Source organism: Danio aesculapii, chromosome 5, assembly GCF_903798145.1.
Source record: "Danio aesculapii chromosome 5, fDanAes4.1, whole genome shotgun sequence".
Taxonomy (NCBI): Eukaryota; Metazoa; Chordata; class Actinopteri; order Cypriniformes; family Danionidae; genus Danio; species Danio aesculapii.
The window spans coordinates 63,667,840-63,692,551 of record NC_079439.1 but is presented as its reverse complement, the minus strand read 5'-3'; the positions used below and the strand labels follow the sequence as shown (position 1 = coordinate 63,692,551).

At 37.2% G+C, this 24,712-nt stretch overlaps 2 protein-coding genes across 5 annotated transcripts in view; one reads left to right on the top strand and one right to left on the bottom strand.

Annotated features, from left to right (window-relative positions):
* adora2b (adenosine A2b receptor) overlaps positions 1–8,398 on the top strand; it is a 28,508-nt gene extending 20,110 nt beyond the window's left edge. For both annotated transcript variants that reach the window (XM_056458663.1, XM_056458664.1), the window contains one exon: positions 1,046–8,398. In XM_056458663.1, the coding sequence (XP_056314638.1) occupies positions 1,046–1,781 (736 nt within the window). In that variant the 3' untranslated portion in view covers positions 1,782–8,398. The remainder of the gene's footprint in view (positions 1–1,045) is intronic.
* Positions 1–24,712, bottom strand: part of zswim7 (zinc finger, SWIM-type containing 7) — a 220,649-nt gene that overhangs the window by 162,609 nt on the left and 33,328 nt on the right. For 2 of the 3 annotated variants that reach the window (XR_008837866.1, XR_008837867.1), the window contains exons 5-6: positions 18,642–18,746; positions 12,444–12,617 (exon numbers count right to left, since the gene is read on the bottom strand). Coding sequence is in view for 1 of the 3 variants with exons in the window: in XM_056458665.1 (XP_056314640.1) it covers positions 12,501–12,617; positions 18,642–18,746 (222 nt within the window). In the remaining 2 variants the exon portion in view is untranslated. Of the gene's footprint in view, positions 1–12,088; positions 12,618–18,641; positions 18,747–24,712 lie in introns of those variants that run through there. The other variant, XM_056458665.1, reaches the window with a different exon arrangement.

Below are 24,712 nucleotides of genomic sequence, written 5' to 3'. Positions count from 1 at the left end.
GAGTTAATTCAAGCCTTTCTGCAATAATAAGTCACACACAATGTCATTACAAAGTTTATGCACACGCACGCAGCGGACACACACAGCGGACACGTTTAACTTTGCACTGTCATGGTAAATGTGACAAAATACAAATTAATATCCACTGCCGTATGGATATCAGTTATCTTAATGTACAAAAATAAACCTGATTTAACGTCCACAAACCAGGATTGAAGTGTCTTCTTTTATAATTGTACTGACATGCAGCTGTGGCGATGAAGATAGTAAAATCGCTGTAATTCATTAACATGCACTATTTTGAAAATGTTTTAAACTTGTAAAATTCATTCTTGATCACATTTGATGATGATTGATGATCACAGTGAGCTGAACAGATCTTTTAATCCCAGTTGTTTTGTGCACGTCCTGTCTTGTTGATATAAATATACACGTTACTACTGAGACATGTTAATATGCAGCTGTCAATCAATTTGGTGGGTTGGGAAACCGCACTTCTACATCACGTTGCGGTGGGCCTCAAAATGGGGAGGGATTTGGATCCCATTTTAACGTCAGGAATTTAAAAAAAAAAGAGACTTATTGTCTTTACATCACCCCAATATGACTGTGGACACTATACCTACACACAGTTCTGTCCAAACTGCTTACAAAAAGGTGATTTTCATCATAGGTGCCCTTTATAGCGTCCATTCTTCAAGCTATTTATAATGACTTTAAAAAGTGAAGGCTGCAAATAATGCAATATGCTTGTAAAACATGCTAGAATAAGCAGAAAAAAATAGGTTGAGAAAACAACTTTTGTTATGTCAATATAAAAAGGAAATTATGTTGTTACAATTTTTTTGTTATCTTAAGATCACGAGTAAATGAGTTACGTTGTGATCACGGGAAAACGAGAGACTAAAACATTTTTGAATGCATTGTCTCTTAAGACATTACCAATCTCAGCTTTGTATACATTGAGACACTGAAAATGTACAAAATAACAAAGTCCAAAAAGTCTCTTTACTCATCTTTTCTCTACTTCTATCCCCCTGTACAGGTATAGGGAGCTGGTCACGGGGAAAAGGGCGAGAGAGATCATCACCATTTTATGGATTCTATCCTTCATTATTGGACTTATTCCTTTTGTGGGCTGGAACCGTAAAGACTTGGCCTGCTCCAGAAACAAGAGCGGATCTCTACAGACTAGCAACAGCAGCGATGATGACGCTGAGGAGACGAAAACTGGCTTTTTGCAAAGCTGCTACCTCGAGTGCTTCTTCGAGAAAGTGGTGGACATGAGTTACATGGTCTACTTCAACTTCTTCGGTTGCGTTCTGCCACCTCTACTCATCATGCTGGGCATCTACGCCAAGATCTTCACAGTGGCGCGCAAACAGCTCCGTCAGATCGAGTTGAAGTGCAGCGTGAGCAACGGCGAGAATCAACACCACGGTCTGCTGCAGCGGGAGATTCGTGCTGCCAAATCGCTGTCCATCATCGTGGGTCTGTTCGCTCTCTGTTGGCTGCCCGTGCACATCCTAAACTGCCTCACGCTTTTCTATAGCGAGCTGAAAAAGCCCAGCTTCATCATGAACATCGCCATTATCCTTTCGCACGCCAACTCCGCTGTCAATCCCATCATCTATGCGTACCGCATCCGGGAGTTCAGAGTCACTTTTAGGAAGATTCTGAACCGGCATATTCTTTGCCAACGGGACGAGTTGTATCGCAGCTCCAATGGAGACAGCAGTCACAGAGACCAGATAACGATGACTATTGACCCTTTGCTATAGACGCCGGTGTCGAAATATATGAGAGAAATGTTTACAGAACAAAAGACCTGCAAACAGCATAATCATGTATTAAGACGGTGACTTCATGTACAGTGGGGGAAATAAGTATTGAACACATCACCATTATTCTCAGAAAACATATTTCTATGCTGTTGACTTTAAATTTTCACCGGATGTTGGTAATAATTCGTAAAATAATCCATATGCAAAGAAATCAAAATTAATTCACTTAGAAATGTTATGTGTAATAAAATGAAATGACGCAGGAAAAAAGTATTGAACACATGAAGAAAGGGAGGTGTAGAAAGGCAGTAAAAGCCCAGACAGCAGCTGAAATCTCTTAGTAGTTCAACAGCAACCCTCTGCCCTTCATCAGTGTAAATGAATATTAGCTGCTTCAGTCCAACATCTACATTATCAAGATGATGAAGATGAATCCAGAGTGGACATTTCAGCAGGACAATGGTCCAAAACACAGCCAAGGAAACTCTTAAATGGTTTCAGAAAATGAAATTTAAGCAGTAGAATGGCCCAGCCAATCACCTGACTCGAATCCAATAGAAAATACAAATTAAAGATCAGATTTGATAGACGAGACCCACAGAACCATCAAGATTTTTACACTCTGTGGAAGTCTGTGAACTAAAATAAAATAATCACACCTGAGCAATGCATGTGACTTCATTCTCCATATGAGAGGCATCTTTAAGCTGTCGTCACCAAAAAAGCCTTTAATATAAAGTATTGAATACATGTCAGAAGTTCAGTACTTTCTCCTTGTGTCATTTCATTGTTATTACACAGAACAAATTTTTAGTTTAATTTTTATGTTTCTATTGTTTGGGTTTTTATCAAAATCTGTCTTAATTCCACGTCAACATCTCCTTTAGAAATATTATTCCCAGGAGAAAACATGATGTGTTTATTACTTACTTCCCCACTGTATATGCCACTATTCCTGAAGACCCCATATGACATTGTGGACACTGTCAGGATTCAACTGTGAAAAGAATAGATGCTATTAAACTGTGGAAATATTTATAATTAACTTTTAAAAGCACTAACAGGCTTGAGGCTTGTAGTACACAGCGGGACAGTTTTCGCTTGCGCTAATAGTCAGCGTTTTGAGACTTTTTATGGCATTCACACCAAAACCCCTCCCTAATATTAGATGGAACGTAATGAAATTGCAGGTCAGGAAGGAAAAGTGAAATTAAACTCATTGTTGAATGCTATTGGATCTATTTTGATCACATTGGCACCCTTTGTTTAGTCAGGAGGGGCTAAACCTCAGTGAAAAGCTTCCCGGTTGTGTACGAGCCTTTAAACAGCAACCTTAGGTCAAACTCAAAGCTTAAAAAGCTGAAAGAGAGTGGTCAGCTGTCTTTCTGGATGTGTTGAACCATGAACTGAACCACATATACAAGATCCTCTAGAACAATAAAACAATAATTACTGGCAGCTTGAGATTAATTTTTAATGATCACTCGTAGAAAATCCCAGAGGAACAATCTGAATTCACAAGGAAGGTCAGATGAATGCACCACTGAGGAACAGGGCACACAGAGAAACGGCTTTAGATTGAATGTATTAAAATCTTTTGATGTTTTTTTTATTTTATTTTATGAGCGAAATGATTGGTTTAAGCTGCTCAGGAAGCCACACGAGGTAAAGACAAATTTAAAAATGAACACAAAGATGAAAAATGACCCTTTTTAATAATTTTACCATTTTTCCCCCAAGATGTTGCACTATGTACTGGCCTAACACGGTTTCAAATCTCACACCCATACTACCACAATACAATATGCTGGATACAAACACAGCATCATTTGAAGAGGCATACTTTAAGAATGAACTGCATTAAGTAACAAAGTATCATTATAACCTTTGTTACAATTCTTATATCATACTGTTTTTATAATGAAAAAATGAATAAACAGATTTTTTTTGGAAAGGCGCCACTTATTTTGTTATCTTTGTTTCCCGTGTTTCCAACCATGTTCCTGGAGGCACATCAACAGTACATATTTTGGATGTCTCCCTCATCTGACCCATTCATTTCAGGTTTTTCAGTCTCAAATGTTAAGCTGATTTAGGTGTGTTTGATTAGGAAGTTAAAAATGTGTCCTGTTGGTGTGCCTTTAGGAAGAGGATTGGGAAACACTGACCTAAAGCACTGAATAAAGCCCAAAGTTCACTATTCTTACATGTTCGTCAGTGTACATAAATGGTCAAAAACAAAGCTTTTCAATATTCACTCCAATGCATGCGCATGAACACAGATGCTTGACACATGCGTACTAGTAAAATGTATAAATGTTAAGTTATGAAATCTCTTTTATAGCTCATTTAAAGTCTTTCAGATATCTTTTAACTGATGTGCAATGGTCTATTTTTCACCTCATCTTAAAGGGATAGTTCACCCCAAAATTAAAATTTACTCACTACTCTGTTGAACACCAGCAACCATTGACTTCCATAGTATTTATTTATTTTTTTTACTATGGAAGTCAATGGATACCGTTTTCTTACATTCTTCAAACAGATTTGAGACAAGTGAATAAAATGATGACAGAATTTTCAGTTTTGAATTAACTTTCCATTTAACATTGGTTTCCAGTAATCCAAACAACAGTGGTCAGACAAGACATATTACCGTTTCCCCCTGGTGTTAACATGCTCAGATGAGTCTTATGATTTTTGAAATTTGGTTTGGTGTTAAAATCTAACTTGGGAATCTATTCAAAAGAATAGCGATGCGTTTTATAAATCTAAGAATTGATTTCTCAAACATTTTTTCACCACAGCTCTAAAATCTTAAGCATTTTAGACCCTGTTCACACCTGCATTCATATTTGTCCACTAGTGATTGAAGAGGACTGAAGAAAACATAATACAAAGAGTACACAGGACCTATTGCTTTTTGCCTTCTTCAGTAGTTTGTTGTTGTTGTTCTGTTGTGTCTGTAAATCAATAGCCTGGATCATTGTTGAAAATGTTGGAAACTTGTAACCATTGACTTTAACTGTATAGTTTTTTTCTACTATGGAAGTCGATGGCTAGGATTGAGAAAAGTGAAGGGTGAAAAAAAATGACAATTGTCAGTTTTGGGTGAACTATCCTTTAAACATGCGTTTCCCGTTAACCAAACAACAGTTGCCACATGACCATTTCCCCAGGTGTTATTTTTTATTGGGTTTGGTGTTAAAACGCTCAAAATCTATTCAAGAGAAAACAGCAATGCATTCGGAAAATCTAAGAATTGATTTCTAAACCATGTCACCATAGCTCGATATAGGAAAGGTTGAAAATGAACAAGCCTAAAGCATTTTAGACCCCATTTACACCTGTATTTATATTTGTCCACTATTGACTGAAAAATGATTGAAGAGAACAAAATACAGTGTACACAGGACCCATTGCTTTTGCCTTCTTCAGTAGTTTGTTGTTGTTGTTCTATTGCGTTTCTGTCTGTAAATCAATGGCCTGGATCATTGTTGACACTTTGTCGACAAGAAAGCACGTGTCGAGCTGTGCCTAAAAATGTTTATGTGCAATCAAGTACTGCTGATGACAACATTTTTATTTAAAAACACTATAGATAAATCCTGTTACAATTCGACCATTACCCTGACATGAACACATTTAAGTATTTGGTTTGCTTCTCTTTTAACAGCAACACTCAAGACAATTTGAGATCACTTGATCAATGTCACTGTAATTAACTTAATTTAATTAAGCTTAAATTAATGACCAAAAAATAGTGCAGTCTTTCCTTCTTAAAAAAAGCTTTATTTGATTATTTCCTATTTAAATTAGATTTGACTGCCAGAGTTTGATTGTGGAACTCGTCATATCATTATCCAATGATGTTTTTGATGTCTGTCTGCTTTTCTAATGTGTCACAGCCCTAAGGACCCAGTTTGTTATTGAATGTCTGACTGTGACAAACTACCCAGACCGAAACCCCACCGGCTGACCTGAAGCAAAGACTGTCTCCTCTAGAGAGAGATTTACAATGTCACTGCCGCAGCTGGATACTTTATAGCACTCTAATGTCAATACCCCAACTCCTTTCTATTACTCAGCGAGCACCTTTACAGTATAACTACAGGTCTGCTCTTCATTCGTCAGTGCCTTAACTGGCTCATCTAGGTGTAACAGTCCAGCTAGTAAGAGCTGTTCATGGAAAACCTCTCCTGGCCACAAGAGGCACACTAGAACCTAGAGGCTACAACCTTTAGCGTTTTTTGTTTGATTGTCTGCCTTAAATGCCATAAACATTGGTGCCATAACGAAGGCTAGAATGGGTAACTGAGGCCAGCTAGTAAGAGTTGAGCAGTAAACAATTTCATTGGCGTCAAAAGTGCACTACTGTCTGATTCTGGAGACTGAATTAGGCTGAAATCTGGAGGTCTGATTGGGTTTTTAGATAAATTAAAGGTGAGATATACAGTAGATGTATTAGTCAAGTTGTACACTAGAGCCTTCGATCTATGGCATCCTTGCTAGTGTGTCCACTACACAGTCAAGAAATGCCAATTTGAACGTCACTTGGAGCAACTTAAAGTAGTTCAATGTGCGTGATATTGATGCCTTTTTGAAAAATTCCGATTATGTTTTGGAATCAAAATGTACAGATTTGTTTTGTTGTTTTACACGTAAAGTCACTTGGTATATTTGCATGTACCAAATGTTGTGAGTAGGAATGAAGCCAATATGATTTAAAACTGGTTTACGTGAACCCTAAAAGTCCTAAAAGCCTATTACATCCATTCCGAACACAAAAGTTCAATTCAATGTCAATTCAACGTATTGTTGATGATAGTCTATGACTCTATGATAGTCACCACAAATCTAGCTGTTGCTTCTGCCATTTAAAACAGAAGCCGACATGCAAGTCTGAAGAGCTTTTGCAGGAGGTCATAAATATAACATACACATTAGCATGACATAAAATTCATGCAAGCTTGCATCAGGTCAACGTATGTGCTTTGCTTTCAGTGGGACTGAAATTGGAATCGGACTAACTGTTAATATTAAGGCATTCCAGTCTGAGTGCATGTAAATGTCTTTTCCACATGAAATCAATATACATTTAAATGTGTTTCATGGTGCCTGTGTTTGACTCTTCCATCTTATTTGGTCATGCTCTGCATCACCTCACAGTAACACATGAGTACTGCTGAATGAACACATTACATGGCAAGCAAGCAAGAAAGCAAACGAGGGCTAAGGATTTTGACTGTAGTTTGTGTTTTGATCCAACACAAGGCAGTTTGAACGTCTTGCTTTGCTGCACTCTCACAATGCATCCCATAATCAAATTGGATCAGTAGAAAAGTCCTCATTAACAGTTTAAAGGTGTTGTGTGTGATTTTTAGACTCTTCTGAAGCATAACAATGCCGTACTATGTTCACAGTTATTTAAAAAAAAGAAAACAATGCTTAAGTCCGGTTATGTTCCTTTGAAAAAGTGGGTTCTGTGTCGGAATGCCTATCTCTGTGTAACTCCGCCCACTGATTTTACCAAAGTATATTTTGGCACGCCAGGTTGCCTTAGCGCAAAGTAGTGCATTTCATTTCAGTCAGGAAGGTGGTCTTAATATATATGTGTCCGCAGCCAAAAATGTGACCTACAGAGAACAGCAGCCACCTCTGAAATGAGACGTATTTATAAAAGTGCACATGAGGTAGCTAACTAATTTGCAAACAACACAATTATTACAAGTGTAAACATTAGGTGAGTAGCTTACAGTGCAAGGCTTAATCATCAGGTACCTGCATGTGCATCAATCTAAAGAGGGGTCAGGTGGAAAAAACCCTATCCAATATTTTGAATTTGGACTGTAATACCACATCCACATACTGCACCTTTAAACACAATCTACCAAATGAGCATTTACAGTACAATATCAATCTGAATTAGGTATATTTGAATTACCTTTGCAAGTGATAAAAAAAAGCACAACATCGAAATATTTGCAACCCCATTTCTAACTGTATCAGCATCATCCACTTATGCTTGGGTTGAAATAAAATGCATCTTAGTTTAAGCCATAGTTGATGGTCTAACATAACCATACATTACTGAGCACACTTTCTCAAGTCATTTTAAAATAAGTAAATCAATATTATATTTTTAAGTGAAATGAAGTCTGAATTGTTGAGATACAATCCATCATAAAAGTACAATCCCCAACTGAGATGAGTGACAAAAATTTCCTCCCCTCCTTAAATTATAAATATCATGTAGGCCATCCGAAGTGTTTTTTTTTTTTTTTTTTTGGAGCGAAGTGTCTTTTTATTTCTGTTATTTTCAATGGAAGTTCTGCGTTTTCAAAATGCCAGCAGGATCGCGAGATGTGGGTTTTGTACAAAGTGTTTTTCTTTAAATGTTTGAAGTTTAAACACTTGGAGAAGCCTCCAAACTGAGACGTGGATTCATAGTTCTAAAAATGCACATGAAGTGGTGTTATAATTTGCAAACAATACAAGTGTTACAGATGAAGAGTTCAGATTCAAAAAACGCTAAATGCGGTCTTAAATTAAATTCTGTTCAACCTCCAATGTTTATGTTCAGTTATTTCACATTGAAGGCAATGAAAATAACTTATTTATCACTATAAAAGTTAATTTTATAAAAAAAAAAAAAATCAAATGGCATTAAGAGGTTTTTGCATTTTTTAAACCAGAGATGCCCAAAGTACGGCTCGTGAGCCAAAGTTGGCCCCCTGTAAACTTTGATTTGGCCCACTATCCTATCTGAGAAGAGAGAGAATGATGATCTCTTTAAAAGAGATCGTCATTTCTAATTTGACATAACCTTTTTTGTTTGTTTGTTTGTTTTATTGCTGAGCTCCAAAAATTTTTTTCAATTAAATGCTGTAAATGAATCAGGTTTTTAAAAATGTAAATAATGCCATTTGACGGATAGAGGACTATGCAGAAGGCATCGGTGAGCAAATCAAGGCAAAAACTGGTGTAACTCCATTCTGTTATAAATTTGTTTTTGTTTTTACTGTAAGAAGTTCATTATAAAATGTTTTTAAAAATGCTGTATCAGTTAATATAAAGCAACGTTTTCTAGTTATTTTCAAATATTATTAAATAAAATAGAAAATTACCCAGTGCAACTATATTTACCTTCAGTCCACTAGCCTCAGTCAAGTTTGGTTTTTGGCCTTTCATAAGTAAAAGTTTGGGCACCCCTGATCTAAACTCTTCAAATGCAAACATTAGATGAGCAGCTTACAGTGCAAACCTTCACCGTTTTTTATTTCTGTTATTTTCAATGGAAGTTCAGAATTTTTTTAAATGCCAGCAGTGTATCGAGGTTAGTTTTGTACAAAGTGTTTTTTTATGTCTGGAGTTTAAACACCTCTGACAAATGTTCATAACTGAGCGTTTTTGGAAGAAAAAAAAACCCTTTGGTTGACATGTCCTGAAAACCCACTGCTCCACAATCCTGCACATACTGTACTATAACCCTACATCAACAATCCTCAATCATCTTTTGTGTCGCATTCATTTTTTTTGGCTTTCAGTGTGAACAGACCAGTTACTTACCTCTGGAAACATCTGCGTAACACAGAGAGTGGATTTCGCTAGCTTTGCTTTTGTTAGAATCCAAACTGACAGATGCACTGATGTGTTTGCCCCTGACAGTGACATGCCTTTAAACTCAAGCGAGTGCACATCTGCAGCTGTGCCAACGCTCAAATCCTCTATGTATTGAGGGGACATTCTTTAGCAGTATTTTAGCATTTTGTAGCCTCCAAGTGAGGTAAATGTACAGGTATTTGTTACTATTTGTAAGGGCTAAACTACAGGAGTGTGCCAGAGATCTTGGACACTCCAATGGAGACGAATCTGTACTGCACTGCGACCGTGTTTGTTGTCGTTTCATTGCTTATTTTCTGATGTGCTGTCTGGTGAAACAAAAAGGCCATTTTAACCAATCAAGTGTAGCTGAATTTTATTCTGGCCTATGAAGGAGCAAACAGGAAAAAAAAGTCTGTGCTTTTAAATGTGTATGTTTTTGACGTGTTTATTTGTCATTAATATACACGCACTGTGATGTTCTCTTGTATGTGCTGAAAATAGTTTCACGACAAAAATGTTTTAGCTTCAAAATGGAGTCTTGTTATCTAACATGAGTACATCTCTATGTATGGTGAATTATTTTGTTAATAAAAACTGTTTGTACAGCTTCTGTGCCTTCCTTAAATGAAAGCTGAATATCATCATGGGTCTTGTTTGTTCGAAAGGAAAGTGTGTCTGTATGTGTGTGTTGTGAGAAAATCTCTACACCCAGCCTTTGTTCAAATAAACACTTCTGCAAGAGCCAAAGCCACAAAAATCCATGATTCAAGTCTAGCTGATGTTGTATTCATTAAGTTGATGCTTCTTGTATTCTGCTTCAGCATATGATAAGTACTCTTAATGCTATTGTTAGGGAATAACGCCGATACTACAAAACAAACGTTGGTTCCACAGCAATTTGAAAGCAGAGGAATCATTATGTATAATGAAATATGTGTCTGACTCTGTATACTGTCTGAAAATGTCTCTGTCAGTGTCACTTCCAAGTACTGTTCAGGTTATGCATCATACACAATGCAATATAGGTTTCAATTCCTTATTTCCAATTGAAAAAAAAAATCCTCTGCTGAATATGGCGGAAGTAATATGGATTTTATGCATTTTGGTTTTTCTGCTTCCTTTTTCATACACTTTTTTTTTTTTTTGGTCATTTCAGATAGCAATGAAATCTCTTCCTTTAACATTTCTCTGAATATAAATCAATTGTAAACATTTTAACAAATGCCCTAATAAAGAATAAAACTGAGGCAACAGAAGAATAATGCTTGTGAATTCATAAAAATAAAGGAATTAAGAATTAATTGATTGACAAATTAATAATTTGTGATTTTAAGTGATAAAATTAAGTATTTATCTTATCAGTACTACAACTACTCTTCTAAATAACACGCTGCAATAAGGCGCAAGACGTGTTTGGAGTGATGTGTTGCTATTTTCAGACCAGCGCAACTTCAATTTTCACATTTTGCGCCACGTTGCTTAAATAGCAAATCCATTTGAGCCACTTTGTGTTCCGGTCTAAAAGGAAGTGTGTTAAGGCGCATTGTTGGCACGTTGCTATTTTGAGGAACTGAAATAGACCACGCCATTGACCAACCAAAAGCTGGTCTAAAGTCCAGCTTAGTTATGCGCTGATGTGGATGTACAGCAATACACTAATATCTTTACATTAAAAAAAAGAAGGAATCAAAATGTTTTTTCTAAAAAAATATTATTTTATTTATAAATATACACCTCTACCTCCTTGGAAGGGGGGAGGTGATGGGGGCACTTTTTCAGTTTATTCATGAGAATTTGCATTTGTATAAAGCTATTATTAATAGTATAGCAGTAGTATATATTATATGCATATTTATATTTGTTTTAATGAAAATAAGTTTAGATTTGTCCACCTGTCGGGTTTTGGAGTATGCGTCACCATATGGGGCATAAGAATAGGACGTGTGTTTAGATATAACTCAGTTTTTTGACCACATTTCGTTATTGTTCATTTATTCGTTTGCTGCAAATAGAACTGAAAATAGTTTTGAAGCAAATTATTGCGCTTAAATTAAATATGTAGGCTAATGGATTTCTTCAGTGGAGTGCGTACAACACCGTTTCCTTATCCACCAAAGTAAAGGAGTAAAGAGTAAACTTAAAGAGAAATTAAAGAGGCTGAATGTAGGAGGCTCTTTCTTTATCCTCACACTGCAGATGGTCTTTTAACGGTTTTCTTGCTAGTGAAGCGTTCAGTTTTTCCACTTACAAAGTCTGCCATGTAAACAGCAAATGCGCCATGGCACGACACGACTGACTTTTTAAGGGAATGGGAGATGAGACTCTGATTGGTTTAATGCACGTTATGCTCAAAACACACCCATAACTTATTAAGAGAATAAGCACAACCCTGTACCATCCTTAAAATAGCAAAATCAGATTCAGACACACCATTACCGCTTTTGCACGATGCGCATTACACTTTGTGGTTAGATCGTTAAAATAGAGCCCTAGACACTTTCAGGGACTTTCAATTAAATCAGTAACAATAATAATAATAATAAAATAATAATTATAATAATACACAAGCAGAAGTATTTTGCTTTTGTAATACTAAAACATGACTACACTAACATTCATATTTTAATCTGTTAAATTAATATGCTTTTATATGGAAAAAAAAAAGTATTTTTATAATTGATGACAAAATCTACTTAAAGTTTAATAAATGTACACAATTTTATTTTACGATACACAAATCACACAGTACAGTATTAAAGCCTCACGGCCTCATTGTTTGTTGTTGAGTCTCGGCTGCCGATTCTTCAAACAAGCGGAAACTCCAAAAATAAACTCAATCGAGCTCAATAAACAGATGTACATTCTCTGGCAGCAGATAAAATATTTAGCGAGCAGCACATACATAAACATGTATCATTTAGTATTACAGCTTTGCATGTCCATTTACTTTTACAGCAATCTTTAACATTCCACGACTGATTATCTCCTAGTAAAATTGCTCGACCAATTTTTAATAATCTCACAGGCATTTGACAAGTCCAGTCTAATCCATACCTGTATTCCAGCATGCATGTTCACATAAGAGTCCCTCGACACTCCAGAATCAGTTATTTATGTGCTGGCTTCGGTTTGCCTTGAGAGAATGTGTGTCATCTGCTGATCAGAGACCTGCTCCTGCTGACACAAACCCATGGCCTGACTCAGGACGACTGCCAGAAGGTGTTTACACTACAAAACACATATGTAAAACACTTTTTAATAATATGACACTTATTAATAGAGATTAACAAAAACAATATGCAACTAAAGTAACATGCTTAGTAATATTAAGAAGGAAAGAGTACAAATTCAAGATGAGATGCGTTTAACATGAATACTGTAATGGTTCTAATAAGAAGAAGAAGAAGAATTGGGTGGCATGGTGGCTCAGTGGTTAGCACTGTGGCCTCACAGCAAGAAGGTTGGGCCAGTTGGCATTTCTGTGTGGAGTTTCCTCCAGGTGCTCCGGTTTCCCCCACAGTCCAAAGACATGCGCTAAAGGTGAATTGAATAAACTAAATTTTGTGTGTGTGACAATGTGAGAGACTGTGGGTGTTTCCCAGTACTGGGTTGTGGCTGGAAGGGCATCCACGGTGTAAAACATATGCGGGAATAGTTAGTGGTTCATTTCGCTGTGGTGAACTCTGAAATAGAAACTAAGCCAAACGAAAAAGAATGAATTAATTCATTAATTAAAAAAAAATAAAAATAAATAAATATAAATAAATAAATAAATAATAATAACAATAAGTCCACAAAATTCCCATGTGTTTTCAATTCATGGAGATGACACTCACATCAGCAAGGATGAACCGTAACCATGGCTATACATTCATCACATTATGGAAATATAAACAGGACCACAGTGAACAGGACCACGGGGAATTTCAGTGCCGGCCCAAATGAGAAAGCTGACGATGAAAGAGGAAGAAAAAACTTAAAAAGGATGTATTAATGTAAAACTTTTGTAGTAAATGAGGATCAAACTACAGCATGTGATGCTGTGTTATCCTGCATGAAACTCATATTTCTGAAGACACGATTCTTCTTTTTATTTCATTGCAGAAAATGATCTGTTAGGAACTCTACAAAGGCCATTTTGACACTGCCCAGGACCCTACAGGGACATACCATCTCATTTCCCAATGTTCCAGCCATAGAACACACTCCACCACCTTCTTGCTAATGTGTAATGTCACATGTTGGTCATTCACCAAACATTCAGAACTCCGTGCATCTGGACCATCAAGTGCAGCATGGCTTTCATTGGTGAATAAATTGTCTAAAACGTAGTCTTTATGTACAGTGCATCCGGAAAGTATTGATAGCGCTTCACTTTCTCCACATTTTTTTATGTTACAGCCTTTTTCCAAAATGGATTCATTTCATTCATTTACTCAAACTTTTACAGACAATACCCCATAATGACAATGTGGGGGGAAAAAAAGATTTTTTTGAAATTGTTGCATATTTATTAAAAATAAAAAACCTGAAAAATCACATGTGCATCAGTATTCACAGCTTTTGCCATTAAGGTCTAAATTGAGCTCAGGTACATTCTGTTTCCACTGATCATTCTTGAGATGTTTAAGCAGCTTAATTGGAGTTCACCTGTGGTAATTCAGTTGATTGGACACTGATTAAAAAGGCATACACCTGTCTATTTAAGGCCCCAGGGTTGACAGTGCATGTCAAAGCACAAACCAAGCATGAGGACAAAGGAATTGTCTGTAGACCTCCGAGACAGGGTTGTCTCGAGGCACAAGGCTGGGGAAGGTTACAGAAAAATTTCTGCTGCTCTGAAAGTTACAATGAGCACAGTGGAATCCATAATCCGAAAGTGGAAGATGTTTGGAACCACCAGGACTCTTCCTAGAGCTGGCTGGTCATCTAAGCTGAGTGATCGGGGGAGAAGAGCCTTAGTCAGAGAGGTGATCAATAACCCGATGGTCACTCTGTCTGAGCTCCAGCGTTCTTTTGTGGAGATAGGAGAACCTTACAGAAAGACAACCATCTGAGCAGCAATCCACCAATCAGGCCTGTATGATAGAGTGGCTAGACGGAAGCCACTCACCGCCTGGAATTTGCCAAAAGGCATCTGAAGGACTCTCAGACCATAAGAAACAAAATTCTCTGGTCTGATGAGACTAAAATTGAACTCTTTGGAGTGAATGCCAGGCACCACTCATCACCAGGCTAATACCATCACTACAGTGAAGCATGGTGGTGGCAGCATCATGCTGTGGGGATGTTTTTCAGCAACAGGAACTGGAAGGCTAGTCAGGATAGAGGGAAAGATGAATGCAGCAATGTACAGAGACATCCTGAATGAAAACCTGCTTCAGAGTGCTCTTGACCTCTTGACTGGGGCGACAGTTCATCTTCCAGCAGGACAATGACCCAAAGCACACCGCCAAAATATCAATGGAGTGGCTTCACAACAACTCTGCGAATGTCCTTGAGTGGCCCAGCCAGAGCTAAATCCTATTAAACATCTCTGGAGAGATCTGAAAATGGCTGTACACAGTCGCTTCCTATCCAACTTGATAGAGTTTAAGACTTGAGGCGATAATTGCTGCCAAATGTGCATCAACAAAGTATTGAGCAAAGGCTGTGAATACTTATGTACATGTGATTTTTTTTAGGCTTTTAAATTTGCAACAATTTCAAAAAAATCATTTTCACATTGTCATTGTGGGGTATTGTGTGTAGAATTTTGAGGAAATAAATTAATATAACCCATATTGGAATAAGGCTGTAACATTAAAAAAATGGGTAAAAAGTGAAGCGTTATGAATACTTTCTGGATGCACTGTACATATACATACATACATACATATATACATGCATGCATGCATGGTAGCGTAATGTTGTAGGGAAGATTTTCTTGCCACACTTTGTGCCAATTAGTAAAAGCTGAGCACTATTTAAATGTCACGTCTACTTGTTTATCGAACATCAGCAACCCAAAAGCACATAAGATCTCAGTCCTTGCTCTACCATTTTATCTTTTGATCATATGGCAGCTAAGAGCCAGCAGGTTAATCACATCTGACCCATCCACGGACTATAAATAAACGAGGAAACCTTTTCTCTCAGATCACATGGGTATAAATGCATTCTATTCTGCTGCAGCTTGATAATAAAGTGAGGTCATGCTATTAGAGGAAAGCAGAGCATTTTTAGGGTTGTCTCTGGATATTCTTTCTCAGACTGGAGAACTAATTTTAGTCAGATTCTCTCCCCTGGGCTCAAAAAAGTGGGCTGATGCACATGCAACAGAGCAGCAACAGATACTGGGACTCCTTCTGAAACAAAGCCACACCAAAGGCCAGACAGTCAACGGTGACCAAAAAACAAATAAAACCACTGAAAAAAAACACAACTACAGGGAGACGACAAGCCAACAAATAAAAAGCAGTGTTGGAACTTCAATAATTTAATAACGAAGATTAGACTTGTTTTTAAAAATTATTTTCAAATGCATGCCATCAATTTTGGAAAATAAGGGTTGAAAAATGCTAAGTATGATTTTAAGAGTTCCCACTTACAGTAGCTGATGATTTATCATAAGCTTGTTTGGCATGCTGTCCTGTGAGAGAGCCCTGAGCTCAAAGGATCCTTAAGCTCAGGGCTCCCTCCAGTTTGCAGAGCGAGAGAGGAGATTGAGCTCAGGTAGATCTCGAAATATCCCCGGCTGAAGTGGCTTAGGTAAACTACTATGAGAAGGAAAGTTACTGATGCTGGGAGCTAGACAAAGTGAACATTTTGCTTAGTCTGTTATGTATGATGCACATCTTTGGATGGTGTGATTAAACGGGAGAACCCGGGGGAAACCCACACTGGCACAGTGAGAACATACTAATTCCACACAGAAACACCCAAAAGCCCAGCAAGGACCAGAGCCGGCGGTGTTCTTGATATGGGGCCAACAGTGTTAACCACTGGGCCACCCAATCTATGAGAAAAAAGGGGAGGAACTGGGGTTTCTTCCAGACGAAAATAAATGTGGAATGAAGACTGTGGTTATTTATAGTAACTTAGGAATCATACGATTGGAGGATCATGATTAGCTAATGCGGGACTGGCTGTGGTAAATCATAAGCACGTGATCCTCTTGAAATTAGTTTAAAAGTACACTTCACTTAAAACCAAATATGCTAATAATTAATAAACAATCGATAAACTGTCAGTAATCCTTAAAAACATACACCTTATCGATGGTCTTTTAAAGGTCCAATTAAATAAAAATAAAGTTTTTCAGATGTTAGTCAGTAATCAGTATTGTGCTCCAAAACAGTGACAAAATTTGCGTTTAGAAGACATAAAACTGATAAACATGTAAAGCTTGTAGTTTGTCACTTCCGCCTAAATGTATCAACAGTTTTATTCACGTCATCTCATACTTCAGTTTCTCAAATCATCATAACCAATCAAATGCTCTCTAGTATCTGACATGCCCCGCCCCCTTCAAGATGCTTCTCATTTGTTTTTTATTCGGTGAGCTTAAGCTCAACCACTTTTACTGGCAGAACTGTAGTAAAACGAAACACTATTGGCAGTTTTTTTAAAGGGGGAGGACTACACTATGTCCCACCCTCTCTTCATGTTTCAGTTAAGATTAGTCAAACATCAAATAAAAAGAATTCACATTTCAAAGCAATTCACAGATCCTTTAAGCATGGATATCATAGACATGCACAGTTTTGAGGTGCATATGGCTTACAATACTGTGTGAAATGCACAGCAGATGCTAGAGAAAAAGTTAAGCAAGCACATCTGTATATTGTAAAAATTGTATATTGTACCAGCTTGGAGAAACTGAATAGGGCATCCGTTTACCATCTGGGGTTGTTGTGTTGTGTTTCACTGTCTATTGTAAACAGCATTATCCGATAACAACAACATCAGTAAACATTAGCCTTTTCTTCAGATTTTCCTCGATATGCACAATATCCTATGGACATTTGAGCAGAAAATAACATATGCACAAAGAGTTGAGGTCAAAATTATTTGCCCTCCTGTGAATTATTTTTTCTTTTTTAAATATTATAACAGAGCAAGGAAAATTTTCACAGCATTTCCTATAATATTTTTTATTTATTTTTATTTTTTTATTCTGGCTAGAATAAAAGCTGTTTAATTATTTTAACCATTTTAGGGTCGATATTATTAATTCAATTCAATTCACCTTTATTTGCATAGCACTTTTGCGAATGTAGATTGTGTCAAAGCAGCTTCACATAAAAGATCATAGTAAATTGAAACAGTGTAGTTCATTTTTCAAAGTTTAGGTTCAGTTTAGCTCAGTTCAGTGTGGTTTAGTAATCACTACTGAAAGTTCAAACACTGAAGAGCAAATCCATCAGTGCGCAGCTCCACAGATCTCGAACCATGCATGCTAGTGGCGACAGCGGCGAGGAAAAAACTTCCATTGTTTTTGATTCTCTACAGAACAAACCATCGTTATACAATGACTTGCTTAATTACCATAACTTGTCTAATTTACCTAGTTAAGCCTTTAAAATGTCACTAAGCTGAATAGTATCAAGAAAAATATCTAGTCAAATATTATGTACTGTCATCATGGCAAAGATAAAAGAAATCAGTTATTAGAAATGAGTTATTAAAACAATTATGTTCAGAATTGTGTTGAACAAATCTTTCTGTTAAACAGAAACTGGGAAAAAAATAAACAGCGAGGCTAATAATTCAGACTTCAACTGTATATGTACATTTGAGATGGCGATAGTGACATGCTGTGTATTGGTAATTACTTTTAATCATTAAACATGGTTCTATTAAATGATTAATCATTGATTCATTTTACAGTGCCACTGGTATTTACATATGAGTGAGGATGCGTGCGTTTTGAATGTCATTTGCACATCCTGTTATGCCGGTGGCAATGTGCCACTGAAGCAGTCACATCTTGAATGATTAAAGTTAATCTTTAATTTAAACAGAACAAAACAGACAAAAAAAAAATCCACAAAAGTGTTCATTAAGACCAACAGACAGATAGACAGACAGACAGATATAATTTTATGAGCAATGCAGAAAATAGCTGAAAAATTATACAAACAGGATGAGAGTCTAAGGTTGAATCTGTGCAGCTGTGTGTGTGTGTGTGTGTGTGTGTGTGTGTGTGTGTGTGTGTGTGTGTGTGTGTGTGTGTGTGTGTGTGTGAACAGAAAGAGGAAGTAACCTCACCATCAGACTTTCGTTTCTCCTGAGCACAGTGTAAGAGAAGGCAGGGCACGGGCAGTAGTGACAGGACGTGAAGCACGTGTACAGACGACCCGATCCACCCAATACCTGACAGAGAGAGACACAAACAAACATGAAATGTGAGACCAGTGTTATGCTGACCATCTCCATCACAGCTGCATCTCTAGAGGATTTCAGCTTCCAAAAATACATACTTTGATTTTACAGTGTCAAGCACAGCAGGCAGATAAACAGACAGATTACTCAGTTGTGTCTATGGGAATGAGCTCAACTCTTTAAACAACATTCTTCAACAATTCACGTTTGATTTCTTAATTAAATCTTACATTACGGAACTTAATTTCTTTCTAAATCTGGAGACCTTGTTCTGTGCATATCAAAAATAGTATATATATAAAGTTTTATTTTATACTATCAAGGTCAGTGAATTGACAATTCTGTCAATAATTACACTCCTTTATGTTGCTCCAAACCAAATGATTTGTTTGTCTTTAGAACACAATAGGACTGCACAATATATCATTTATAGAGCATCTGCCATCGCAATGTCTGCAATAGTCTCACAGGATATGAGATGTTGAGTTGGATTATAGTTGATTAGCACAAACAAGAGAATACGCGAGATTTGTCGAGTCATTACAAAGCATAATCATAACAGAGTGAAATTTTATCCTTCACATGTGTTTTAAAGGCATTTCAAAAGAGAAAAAAAGATTCATTTGTATCATTGAGGAATTATTTTACTGAATTAACACACTGAAGACTATAAAGTGTTATTTTACATTTCATTATTTAATTTCTGTACCTAAATACTGTTTGACTCTCTGGAAAAACCATAAAGCACTGTTTATTTTACTTTTTTGTTGTTGTTGTTGCTCTATTGTAATTATTTTTGCTCCCCATTTGTTTATTATTCTTATACATGATTCAGACCTTTACAAAATCACCCTAATCAGTCTAAATTGAAGATTTCTTTCCAAATTGAGCCATTCAAGCCTTCTGGTGAAATTGTATTCATATTGCAATATATGTTGCAAAAAAGCAAAATATCGCAATGTCAGATTTTTCCAAAATAGTGCACAAATTAAGATATAGGTTTGGGCTGATAGACGACGCCATCACGATGCCGATCCTCCGCCTTGCCCCTACTCGCGAAAAATACACACTTAGCGAAAAATACACACTTAGGCCCCACACTTAAGATTAATTAATCTCGTCTCTACCTAACGACTCTTCGGTCTTTTGACTTATCAGGTAACGTGTCACAGCGTCAGTACACTGCTCCAATCTTTCGCTTTCACACTTGTACTTAGTAATTTTAGTGAAAACCTTAGATGCTGTTGGTTGTGCCCCTTTTTTACCAACGCTATTATAACAACAAAGATCATTCTGCCTATTCATGGCAGAGTCCCGCTGAAAAAGTGATTGACGGGTGTAAATTTGTGTGTAACTTTATTTATTTATGATTTGGTAATGGTTAAAACAAAGGTTGTGTGGGTCAGGTAGTTGAAACAGTAGGCTACAAATGATTTATTTGTACACCTCCGCCTATGGCGACGATGCGATCATCCATCGCAATGTTTCACATTAGACATCGTACGATGCCAAACTGTTCGATATCGCCCAACCCTATTTAGATATTTTAGAAGAAATCTTTGAACTCCATCACCCTATATAGATGATAGCAAGGTTTGTTAAAGAATCTTGTTCAAAGTTCAGAAAGGTACCAAAACATCCTCAAAGCAAACCATTTGCCTTTAGTGGTTCAATCTGAATGTTATCAAGCAAATACTTAGAATACATACGCATACATTAAAAAAAAAATTATTATACGTCACTACATACCATGGTTTACGTCACTACACAGTGCTTTTTTACTTTGTTTACTCGATTTTGAGGTCATGTTGAAGCCAGAATATAAACTGTGTCTTTGTGGTCAGGTTTATAGACCAAGTTAGGTACAGAGTGGCTACAAAAAAAATAAAAAAATAAAAAAATAAATAAATAAATAAAAAATAAAAAAAACAAAACACAGCAATATCAGGAGATACATGTAGACACGTCTACTCCTTCTGCTGTCCGATGTCGTTTTCTCACTAAGTGCTAATAAATGAGGGCAATATACTGCCACTACGAAGAACAAATTTAAGTTATTATTTCTGTTTTATGCATGTAGAAGTATTCTTGTAGCTTAATAATATTCCGATTGAACCACTGAAGGCATATGGTTTGCTTCAAGGATTATTTTGGGCGTATTTTTCTGGACTTACAGAACAAAAACAAACAAAGGTCTCAGGTAAGTAATTAATAACAATTTTATTTTTGGGGTGAACTGACATTATTGTGTCAACTATGTTATTTGCTAGAAAAGGAATCATAAATAGATATACATACCTATTTGTAATTCCTGTTTATAGAAAATAACCTGTATATTATGTTCATATCCTGTTTATTAATAGCAACTTGTACAGTATGTTCATATATTTGTAAATCTCTGACTATAGTTAATACAACTTGTATATTATGCTTATAGTACATCCATCTGTAAATATCACCCACAGTTATCTATAATCGCACTTACAAATTATAGCCATATCCTGCACTTTCTGCTATTGCCCTCCTGGTTAGACGTAAACCACATTTCGTTTCCTTGTACTTGTACACATTCACCAGCCACTTTATTAGGTACACTGTGCTAGTACCGAGTCGAACCAACTTTTGCCTTCAGAACTGCCTTAATCCTTCGTGACATAGATTTAACAAGGTCCTGTAAATATTCCTCAGATATTTTGGTCCATATTGACATGATAGCATCACGCAGTTGCTGCAGATTTGTCAGCTGCACATCCATGATGCGAATCTCCCGTTTCCCCACATCCGAAAGGGGCTCTATTGGATTGAGTTTTGGGGACTGTGGAGGCCATTTGAGTACAGTGATCTTACTGTCATGTTCAAAAAAACCAGTCTGAGATGACTCATGCTTTAGGACAAGGTGCGTTATCCTGTTGGAAGTAGACATCAGAAGATGGGTACACTGTGGTCATAAAGGGATAGACATGGTCAGCAATACTCAGGTAGGCAGTGGCGTTGACACGATGCTCAATTGGTACTAATAGGCCCAAAGTGTGCCAAGAAAATATCCCCCACACCATTACCACCACCAGCCTGAACCATTGATACAGGGCAGGATGGATCCATGCTTTCATGTTGATGATGCCAAATTCTGACCCTACCATCCGAATGTTGCAGCAGAAATGGAGACTCATCAGACCAGGCAAAGTTTTTCCAATCTTCTATTGCCCAAATTTGGTGAGCCTGTGCGAACTGTAGCCTCAGTTTCTAGTTCTTAGCTGACAGGATTGGCACCCGGTGTGATTTTCTGCTGCTGTAGTCCATTCGCCTCAAGGTTCGACATGTTGTGCATTCAGAGATGCTCTTCTGCATAGCTCAGTAGTAAGGAGTGATTATTTAAGTTACTGTTGCCTTTCTATCACCTCATACCAGTCTGGCCATTCTCCTCTGACATCAACAAGGCATTTGCGCCCACAGCACTGCCACTCACTGCATATTTTCTCTTTTTTGGACCATTCTCTGTAAACACTAGATGGTTGTATGTGAAAAATCGCAGTAAATCAGCAGTTTCTGAAATACTCAGACCAGCTCATCTGGCACCAACAACCATGCCACGTTCAAAGTCACTTAAATCACCTTTCTTCCCTGTTCTGATGCTCGGTTTGAACTGCTGCAGATCATCTTGACCATGTCTGCAAAAAGTGGCCGATGAGTGCATCTGTAATGACAATAAAGCTAAACCTTATCTAATCTGTTCTAATGTTATCTAACAAATACACCTGGAGAGTGACTTTTAAAGTACAAGTATTTAATGTATTTTCTCAATATGAAATTAAACAAAAAAAAAACTACAGTGCAAATTAATACGTAATAATTAAATAATTAATTTTAATGAAATTTTGGCATAATTCTGTGATTCTGCACAGTCATTTTTCTTCAGGGGTTTGTCAATAGATCTTGTCATTGAGTTTACAACAAAAAAATCTAATAAAAAAGGCAATAAAAAAAAAACCCACACAAAATCTCATAAGAAGAGATACACTTTGCAGAGCTGCTTTAATACCACCGTTTGAATGTTGACATCGTATGCGGTGTTTGTGATACATCTTCATTCTTCAAGAGGAAAAGCCTGCGATTATTTGAGGCACTGTATGAAAAAGGTGGAAATCTCATCAGCATTCTGAGCTCTGGAATGTCCAAGAGAGATTCAATACAATATAGACCTGATGACTGGCAAGGTCATGGAATGGGTTTGATTTGTTAAGCAGCGTATATGGGAGCATTACCAACCATGCTATATGCGAACAACACATATGAATAGGTTTGTGCAAAATAGCTTCTCAATTCTTGGTTGTTCTACAATCATACAGCTCATTCATAAAATCCAATAACACCTTCATGATGGTAACCGATCATAGGGTGACATGATTACTCAAAACAAAACCTATTACGCAATATGGTCGAGTGCCATTATCAAATGGCAAAAGATTTAAATAATTTATTGATTTAAATAAATATGGGTGGTGTGTGCGTTTCAGAGTAAAGCACAGCACAGCATGTGAGCAACTCATGATCCACCAATGTTTGCAGAATATCAAACATTGTTGGATCACTTATCAAATTCTGCTATACACAAATTCATCTCTGCATATCCTTTGGGTCGATCAAACATTCAGTTGTGAATGTGGCAGCTATGGCTTAATGATTAGACAGTTGGACTTGTGAAAAAAAAGGTCACAGGTTCGAGTCCCAGCACTGTCTGAGAGAAGATGCCCTTGAGCATGGCACCGAACCCTCCCAACTGCTTCAGGTGTGTGTTCACTGGTGTCTGTTAAATGCTAAAATGAAAACATTAAGGCCCTGATATACCTCCAACTAAAGCAAAATCCAAACTGAACTGATGTAATTTCAAACAAAATTGGACCAAACACAGTTCTTTTTGAGTTGCTATTGAGCTCCCTGCGGTCCATGTAGATTACCCAATCAGTGGGCGTGTTCTGGAACTCCGTCTTCTTTGACATGCAGTGTATCTTCCACCCAATTCGATTCTCATTCAGGAGGTCAGACAGGAAAACAACATCCAAAACCACAACACTAGCAACATGAATAAACTGGAGGGTAGTCCCAAACTGGTACTATCACTCGATGAGCGATTTTTAAAGACTCGTAGGGGTCAAACAAAGACAAGAAGTCCACCTCATTGTGCCACATCTTTCCTATCAGTTTGCACACATCAGCCGGGCCATTTAATGTCTTTCCGCAGCAAATAGAAAACATTGTAAAGATGCGTTATGCTGCAGTGGTGCTTGTCATGGAGAAGGCTATTTGCTAGATGTGTATGAAACTGATCTTCTCTCTCAGCTGCCATTGTTGAGTTTAAGGGTACATGCAAGCAGCGTAACACATGTACAACCCCACCTACTGCAGCATGGGGGTGTTAGGACTGTTCAAAAAGAGTATACAGTCACTCAGATTTTTCAAACTTTATTTTGCCCATAAAGTGGCAAAAAAAAATTTGAAGTATACTTTTTGAAGTATATCGGGACTTAAAATCACCTTACTTGTAATGAGCATTGTTATCAAGCACCAACTTTAAATCTAATCCCAACTTTACGCATTACCCCCACCCCTCGTTTTGTGTGTGCAAGTGAAGAGGTAGGGGTGTCCCAATTCTTTTTAGCTTGAACGCGTAGGACTATGGGGAAGGGCTAGATAGCCATTGAAACAGCGATTTTTCAGGACCACACTAAAAACCAAGGGGTACAAAAATTTCCCCGAAAACACCAGCTACCAAACAAAATACTCAACTGGAATAACTACGGCAATCGCAATCGTCATTCTCATATGAAGCAAGAGATTGTGATGACATATGATGATGTGTGCAGGTGCTGTTGTGGTGTGCCATTTCTTAGAAGTAAATTTTGAAGCCCTTCCCCTTCAGACTCTGTTTCAAGGGGTAGGGGTACAAAAATACAATTGGA